General features: G+C 47.0%; 2 protein-coding genes across 2 annotated transcripts in view; one reads left to right on the forward strand and one right to left on the reverse strand.

Annotated features, from left to right (window-relative positions):
• PDHA1 (pyruvate dehydrogenase E1 subunit alpha 1) overlaps positions 1 to 1,303 on the forward strand; it is an 18,114-nt gene extending 16,811 nt beyond the window's left edge. Inside the window, exon 11 of the mRNA XM_017540637.2 lies at positions 1 to 1,303. This exon is cut by the window's left edge and continues 879 nt beyond it. The gene's annotated coding sequence lies outside the window, so the exon portion shown is untranslated.
• MAP3K15 (mitogen-activated protein kinase kinase kinase 15) overlaps positions 1 to 8,815 on the reverse strand; it is a 147,409-nt gene that overhangs the window by 113 nt on the left and 138,481 nt on the right. Inside the window, exons 26-30 of the mRNA XM_037742818.1 lie at positions 8,169 to 8,334; positions 2,324 to 2,436; positions 1,111 to 1,211; positions 959 to 1,035; positions 1 to 464 (exon numbers count right to left, since the gene is read on the reverse strand). The exon at positions 1 to 464 is cut by the window's left edge and continues 113 nt beyond it. Coding sequence (XP_037598746.1) covers positions 380 to 464; positions 959 to 1,035; positions 1,111 to 1,211; positions 2,324 to 2,436; positions 8,169 to 8,334 — 542 coding nt within the window. The 3' untranslated portion in view covers positions 1 to 379. The remainder of the gene's footprint in view (positions 465 to 958; positions 1,036 to 1,110; positions 1,212 to 2,323; positions 2,437 to 8,168; positions 8,335 to 8,815) is intronic.

Consider the following 8,815-nt stretch of genomic DNA (forward strand, 5'->3'; position numbering starts at 1 on the left):
TTTAGACAGGGTCTCCCTCTGTTGCCCAGGCTGGAGTGCAGTGGTGTGATCAAGGCCCACTGCAGCCTCCACCTCCTGGGCTCAAGTGATCCTCCCACCTCAGCCTCCCAAGCAGCTGGGACCACAGGTGAATTTCCTAATATTCTGGGAGGTCAAAACCAGGGCTCACTGTTCTCACAATATACACAGTTCTATGTTTATAAATAATAGGTTTCAAAAGAAACTCAGTATGGACAGTATTTAAAACTTTAAGTCCTTGAACAATGGCATTTTTAAAATATGTAAACACAGCAGACTGCATCTATACACTAACAAACAGAAGCTTTAACAAAACATGTAGCGTGGTGGCACACTCTGCCCCCAGCTTAGCTGATAGGTATCAAGGCTCGTCTCTGGTTTCGGAGGCCTCCTGAGCCCTTCTGTACTGGGAGACCGCGCTCCAGAGTCTGCAGAGGAGACCACCCCTAGGAGACAAACAGCTGTCTTCAGAGTCAGAGCTTCAAGCCGACAGTGCTTAGAAACGCAGCCCTAACTGAACTTAAAAACATTCTCTTCACATATGGAGGTGACACTCATGTCCCAGCAGTGTTAGGACATGGCCTTAGAGGTACGTACCTGCAGAGAGCCGGCTATTTCAAATGACACAGGAACAAGAAGGCAGGCTGCAGTTTACAGAAGGGGAGGGGTCCAGCGTGTGGGCCCTCAAGCCGTGTGCCTCCCCCACTCCCAGCCAGGCATTAATGGCAGGAGACTGACTGGCCAGCTCCTCTGGCACCTGCCTACTTCTGACTTCTCCTGCCTGGCTTTCAGTTTGTGCCATGTGTTGGCTTTTTCCCAGCTCGAATCTAGCAGAACTCCAGAGTTTGGAGGGAGGCCCAGCCCTTTGTTTTCTGCTCGTTAAGCATATTCACACATAAAAAGGCGTGTTCTCTTATACAAACTGTTTTGAGGCTCTTACCGTAGTCGAAGGTATCTTAGATCTTCCTTAGTGATCTCATTAAGAATATCAGACAGTGTATAACCCTCTTCAATAATCTGAAATAAAGATCAGATCCATAAGAGCGAAGCAGCTGTGTAACAATGCCGTAAGAATTTCTTTGTTGTGTTTACCTTTTCGATTGTCTTTGCATCAGCTCCTTGCAGCTGCAACCAGTCTATAAGCTCTTTATCTGTTCTCTGCCCATGGAGGGCTGCTGGGTTCTCTGTAATAACTGTAACAATTGGCAGTTTGTGACATATTAGTCTAACCATAAAAGTCTTCCAAAGTAACCAGCTGGATGAATAAATGATTCCAGAATGTAAATGTGATGTGAAAAAGATGAATTAACCTTGTGTCACTCAGCTACTCCAATTCATATTATACAATTCCTAATTCTAAGATTCACTTTCTAGAGAGAAGCCGCCTCATCTAGGATGCCTTTAGTTAATTTGGGATTTGACTTGTTAGGTCTACCACTTTAAGTGTTTATCCCCACATCTTTCAAATGCCTTTCCTTAGGAACCACATCCCCAACTGCGCTGGAAATAGGTTTTAGTGTTGAGGTTTTACCTCAGCTTATCTGGTCCACATTCTAAGAGGTAGCTCTGGAGCTCATTTCTAAGTGGCCCAAAATGAATGTCAGCTGACAGAGGCATATTTATGTACTTACGCAGTAAAGCACCCTTTTTAGGTGTCCACTGTGCTGTGAAGGCGGCAGCACAGATAGAGAAATGACCATGACTCCCAAAAGCCCTTGTGTGCCCTTTACAATCAGTCCCTTCTCCCTCTTCTGATCCTGTCCCTGTAGTTTTGCCTTTTCTGGAGGAAAAGATATCATGATATGTGGCCTTTTGAATCTTTTTTTTTTTTTTTTTCCTTTTTTGAGACGGTCTCACTGTCATGTAGGCTGGAGTGCAGTGGCATAGACCTCGGCTCTGCAGCCTCGACCATCTGGGTTCAGGTGATCCTCCCACCTCAGCCTCCTGAGTAGCTAGGACTACCAGGTTCACAAACACCAAGCCTACTGTTTTTTTTCTATTTTTTGTAGGGACGGGGTTTTGCCCTGTTGCCTTGGCTGGTTTTGAACTCCTGGGCTCAAGTGATCTGCTAGCCTTCGCCTCCCAGAGTGCTGAGATTACAGGCCCACCACACTGGCTGTGAATCTAGCTCTTTCACTTAGCATACTGCATTTATAATGCAGCCATGTTGCTGAATGTATCAGCAGTCCCTTTTTATTATCAAGTAGTCTAAAATCTACTGGAGTCCTGGTATAACAGAAGATAACCTCAACTGTTTCTTCAAAGCAAAGCTAACTAGAATATCAGCAAGTGGAAAATTACTCACAATTAGATTTTAATTTTAACCGAAGGTGATACAATTCTTGAGTTTTCTGTTCTAGAGTTTGCCGCAGAAGATTCTGGTACTCTCTCTCTCTTTGAACTAGGTGTTCCAAAAGTCTGGTTTAAAAAAAAAAAAAGCCATTATCCAGAGAGCATTCAACACCATTCAATTTAACTCAGGCATCTGCTGTGCATACATTAGACGCTGAAAAAGTGCAAAATGGGCCAAGTCTAAGAGTCAGCCTCGAGAGGGAAACGTGTTTCTGCAGGTTCTGTGAGTCAGACTCCAGTCTGCAGAGGGGAGCATCGTGTTTTTCTCCCCTTGACAACAAAGGCCAGTGCTCACAGTTTGGGTTTATTTTTGCAGTGGACTCAATGTGTCCTCCTCACTCGCCCTAAGTTCATCTGCTGAGATCCTAACCCCCAAGGTATGGGATGAGGAGGTGCAGGTTTGAGAGGTGAGAGGAGTACCCTTGTGAAAGGAGACCCCAGACACTCCCTCATCCCGTCCACCACGTGAGGACACAGAGCGAGAAAATGGCCATCTGGGAACGGGGAGCCAGGCCCTCACTGGCCACAGAATCTGCCGGTGCCCCGATCTTGGACTTCGAGTCTCCAGAACTGTGAGAAACACATTTCTGTTGTTTACAAGCTGCCTGGTCTCTGGTATTTTGTTGCAGCAGTCTGAACGCACTCAGGCAGTTTTGTCTCAAAATATACCATGAACCAAAAGATACTGATGATGATCAGTAGAACTCAGCCAGAAGAATGACATTATTATTCAAACCTAAGTTAGATAAGGCAGCCGAAACTAGAATAGAATGGCAAGGTTCTTTCCTCCTCACATGGGGACTAAACCAAGGCCACAGAAGCTCCTCTTTTTTTTGGTTTTTGTTTGTTTGAGACGGAGTCTTCCTGGGTGGCCCAGGCTGGAGTGCAGTGGCACCACCTCAGCTCACTGGCTCCACCTCCTGGGCTCAAGCGATTCTTCTGCCTCAGCCTCCCAAGGAGCTGGGACTATAGGCACGTTCCACCACCACAACCAGCTAATTTTGTATTTATAGTAGAGACGAGGTTTCATCATGTTGGCCAGGCTGGTCTCAAACTCCTGACCTCAGGTGATCCACCTGTCTCAGCCTCCCAAAGTGCTGGGATTACAGGCATGAGCCACTGCACCGGGTCTTTTTGGTTTTTGTTTTAAGATTGAGTCTTGCTGCAGCTCTTGGCTTACTTCAACCTCCGCCTCCTGGGTTCAAGTGATTTTCCTGCCTTAGGCTCCTGAGTAGCTAGGACTAGAGGTGCCTGCCACCACAGCAGGCAAATTTTTTTGTTTTTTTAGTAGAGATGGGGTTTCACCATGTTAGGCTTGTCTTGAATTCCTGACCTCAAGTGATCCACCTGCCTTGGCCTCTCCAAGTGCTGGGGTTACAGGCATGAGCCACCACACCCAGCAGCCCCTAGCTTCTCATATAACAGCTGGGGCAGGACAGGGACAGTGAGAGAGAGGACAAAGGCTCCTGCCAACATCCACCAAGCACTTCCTACCCAGAATCCAGGACTGTGCCAAACACTGCATGAATTCAATCACTGACGCCTTACGGCACTTTTAGGAAGCACCAGTTGTTCTAAACCCCCATTTTGAGGCCGAGATAACTGAGGCAGAGCAGTTAAGTAACACCCAGAGTACACAGGCTAGGCTCTTGCCATAGGACCCCCTCCTGACACCCAGTCTTGCTCATGGCTCTCCGGGATGTTAGGCACAGTTGTGCCTCAAACTTCCGAGTCCCCGCATGCCAGCTTGGGGACAGCATGCCTTGGGGGAGAGGGCTGGCACACTGGAGCCATGTCTAGCTTTTCTTGGGGCTTAGACAACAGTGCCCCCAAATGGCCTCAGCAGCAGCAGGTTTCCCCTGACCACCTCCTGCCTCCCTGTCTCAGTCCCATTCTCCCCTAGGCGCCATAAAAACTAGACTCCCTCTTCCCCAAAGTGGGGCATAGAAACCAGAACTTCTTCCCAAGGCCAGCCAAAACCCCTAAAAATATGACTCTAACTTTCCCTCTGCCTTTCTGTGTAAAAATTGGTCACAAATTCTTCAGGTCAGGCGTGGTGGCTCATGCCTATAATCCCAACACTTTGGGAGGTCGAGGCAGGTGGATCACCTGAGGTCAGGAGTTTGGGACCACCCTGGCCAACATGGCGAAACTCCTACTCCACTAAAAATAAAAATTTAGCCAGGCATGGTGGTGCTTGCCTGTAATCCTAGCTACTGGGGAGGCTGAGGCAGGAGAATCGCCCAAACCCAGGAGTCGGATGTTGCAGTGAGCTGACATCGCACCACTGTTCCAGCCTGGGCGACAGAGCCAGCCTCCATTCCAAAAAAATAAAAAAAAAGTTCTTCAACCTACTTTGTTTGACTATAGGTCATAAGATCCCCATTCCAGAGGGTCCTGCCCCACATCCAGGAGAAAGGAATGCTGCTCAGAGAGGCCGAGAAGGATCTAGACAGACAGGCCTTGCTGGGCTTCCCCACTCAGTCTATCAGCCTTCGATCAGGCCCGTTTTATCCCTGTTTCTCCACAGCTCTCCATACTTTGTTAAGCCTAAGCATAAAAATGGACAATTTCCCCTGGATCTTTCGGTCTTCATGCTGAACGTTCCCGTGTATACATGTTAAATACATTTGCATGCCTTTTCTCTAATCAGCCTTGTGCAGGCGGTTTTCAGCAAACCTCCAGGGGCCAACGGCCTTGGCTCTCACACTTTTGTTGTTTACTCACATACCTGATACACAGAATTTGTTTCTTAACTGTGTGTTCCTTTAATATGATCCATGCTGGTGAACTTGGGAATATAGAACTAAGCTTTACTGAACTTACTGAAACTCCATCTCTACTAAAACTAGAAAATGTAGCTGGGCGTGGTGGCAGGCGCCTGTGGTCCCAGGTACTCAGGAGGCTGAGGCAGGAGAATCCCTTGTACCTGGGAGGTGGGAGTTGCAGTGAACCAAGATCGTGCCACTGCACTCCAGCCTGGCAACAGAGGAAAAACTCCATCTCAAAAAAAAAAAAAAGAAGAAGAAGAAGAAATTACTGAATGACTGATGACTGAAGGTAATTACTGAGGTTGCTATGAGAAGTCACTGCATGGCAGTGATGCGAACACAGGAACTCATGGGTTATTTGGTGGCAAAGTGGGGTGGGGAGAGAACACTTCCACCCTAGCGCAACAGTGAAGAGGAGACACTGGCGCTCAGCAAACTGAAGTCCTCTCCCAGCCCTCCCCTGCCTGCCTTCATTTTGGTCTCTGTAGGAGTCCTCCTTCTGCGTTAGTGAAGGAGACAGCTCAAGCTCTTGCCTGTATCCAGCAGGAAAGGCTCTCAGTACTGTCATTCATCAGGACAGACATATCATTCTGTCCAAGAGGTGCCATCTTCCTTCAGCTCTGCTCAACTGCCCCAGAGCCAAGGCACTTCATAACACAGTGATATGGTTTGGGTGTCCCCACCCAAATCTCATCTTGAATTGTAGTCCCCATAATACCCTTATGTTGTGGGAGGGACCCAGTGGGAGATAAATGAAACATGAGGGTGGTTCCCCCACAGTGCTCTCATGGTGGTGAATAAGTCTCAAGAGATCTGATGGTTTTATAAAGGGAAGCCTCTTTCGCCTGGCTCTCATTCTCTCATCTGCTGCCCTGTAAGACGTGCCTTTCACCGTGATTGTGATGCCTCCCCAGCCATGAGGAACTGTAAGTCCATTAAACCTCTTTTTCTTATAAATTCCCCAGTTTCACATTTGTCTTTATCAGCAGCATGAAAACAGACTAATACACACAAGGATAGGTACCCTATGCAGGAATGTGCAGTTCACATCAACGCCATTCACAGACTCGCCACTGTCTAACCAGTGAGACTGGAAAATAACACGATGGCTATCAACAGTGGAGAGGAATAACCTTCAAACCCACATATAATCAATTTATGACTTTGGTGATGATAAATCTTATTGGGCGACCCAGCAACCCCATTACTGGATTTATACCCAAAGGAATATAAATTGTTCTATTATAAAGATACATGCACATGTATGTTCATGCATGTATCTTTATAATAGAGTGATTTATATTTATATCACACTATTCACAATAGTGAAAACATGGAACCATCCTAAAAGTCCATCAATGATAGACTAGGTAAAGAAAATGTGGTACATGCACACCATGAAATACTATGTAGCCATAAAAAAGGAACAAGATCATGTCCTTTGCAGGGACATGGTTGAGCTGGAGGCCATTATCCTTAGCAAACTAACACAGGAACAGAAAACCAAACACCACATGTTCTCACTTAGGGGGAGCTAAATGATGAGAACTCATGGACACACAGAGGGGATCAGTACACACTGGGGCCTATCAGAGGGTGGGAGGAGGGAGAGGATCAGGAAAAATAACTAATGGGTACTGAACTTAATAACTGGGTGATGAAACAGTCTGTACAACAAACCCCCATGACACACGTTTACCTGTTTACCAAATCTGCACTTGTACCCCTGAACTGAAAAGTTAAAAATTTACAGGGAAAAAATATTAAAGAAATACTAGGTATTATTACCAACTTTAATATCTGTTATATTTTTAAAAGTTTCAAAATGTTGCCACCTCTACCATTTAACTAAAACTCTGGGTCTTTTAAAAAAGAAATGATTAGATGATCTGTCTAAGATTGAACTTGAGCGATCCCTGACAGCATAAACAACTTTTCATCCAAAATATGTAGCTGGCCCCTTGTCTGCCAGTGAAACAGTCATCAGCATTACTCGCCCATGATCACACAGCAACGAAGTGTCATTTGGACTGAGTACCGACTTGTTTGCTTTAACTATGGATTACTTTAAAAAACCCAATCATGTTGCTGATTATGTGATTCCCAAGAGCAAACGGGAATAATTTTACTCATTTCACAAATTATTGATTGATTGATTGATTGGCAGAGTTTCACTCTTGTTGCCCAGGCTGGAGTGCAATGGCGCGACCTCGGCCCACTTTAACCTCCGCCTCCTGGGTTCAAGCAGTTCTACTGCCTCAGGCTCCCAAGTAGCTGAGATTACAGGTGTGTCCCACCATGCCTGGCTAATTTTGTAGTTTAAATAGAGAGGGGGTTTCACCATGTTGGTCAGACTGGTCTCAAATTCCTGACCTTAAGTGATCCACTCATGTTGGCCTCTCAAAGTGCTGGGATTACAGGTGTGAGCCACCACACCCGGCCACTTCACAAATATTTATTAAGCACCCACTATGCCCGGAAGTGAACAAAACAGACCAGTGCACTAGAGGAATATGATGGTGATGCCAGAGTTCCCTGGTTAGAGTAGTCCTCTAATGCCCGTCTAGGGATTGTGACAAACCACATGGAAGAGATGACAACAGGACGAGCTTCCTTGGGGTTGAGGTTATGGGATGTGCATCCACTGACGAAGTGCTACCCAACCCCCAAAGCCCACTACTTCTGCACCTGTGAGACCACATAACATGCCAGGGGCCCTGTCTTGGTGAAAAGAGACAGAGAATTCAGAGATGCTGCTGCCTTTAGTATGGGTAATTTCTGTGTGGCCTGGGGCAAGGTACTACACCTCTCTGATTCTGATTTAAAAAAAAAAAAAAAAAAAAGGTATTCCTCTAGTCCCTCAATTGAGGCTGAGAATGCGCCCTTACCCAGTTCACAGATGATGAAGCTGCATTTTCCTAAGAGCTGGGTGACACACTCAACAACCAAACCGATTAATCAGCATCTTGGTGGCTCAAGCCACTGTCCCAGCCCCTGCTCCCAGTGGAGGGCCCGGAAGCTCCTCACCTGTTGGTCTCCTGCCTGAGCTCACCCAGCTGGAGGCTCAGGTGCTGCTGGTGAGGCTGGGGCTCCTGGCCAGGTCCGGCCACTGGGGGATAGCCCTCTTCTGCTTCATCTGTGTCCTTATCTACCCCTTCGGCCTCAGAGGCAAGCTCAAAGTGGGCTCGGAGCTCTGCGAATCATACAAGACGTGACCATGGTGAGCAAACCAGCATGTCTACACGGTCAACAGGGACTAGGGTCGCAAACGCCCTTGGACAGCAAACCAGGCTGTTAGGAAGCTGGCCTGGCCTGTGCCATGCTCCATCAGGGGACTACTGACTTTACAAACAGAGGAGACCATTCCATTTCGTTTTCTGCAGCGTATAAGCTGATCACGCTTTCCAGAGGAAGAAACAGAGGCTTACGGATGTGAAGTTGGCCAAGGCCAGTATTCAAAAGGTATAACCAGGCCTGGTGCAGTGGCTCACACCTGTAATCCCAGCACTTTGGGAGGCCGAGGTGGGTGGGTCACTTGAGGTCAGGAGTTCAAGACCAGCCTGGCCAACATGGTGAAACCTCATCTCTACTAAAAAACAGATACAAAAATTAGCCAGGCATGATAGTGTGTGCCCCTGTAATCCCAGCTACTCAGGAGGCTGATGCATGAGAAT

Source organism: Cebus imitator, unplaced genomic scaffold, assembly GCF_001604975.1.
Source record: "Cebus imitator isolate Cc_AM_T3 unplaced genomic scaffold, Cebus_imitator-1.0 Scaffold128, whole genome shotgun sequence".
Classification (NCBI taxonomy): domain Eukaryota; kingdom Metazoa; phylum Chordata; class Mammalia; order Primates; family Cebidae; genus Cebus; species Cebus imitator.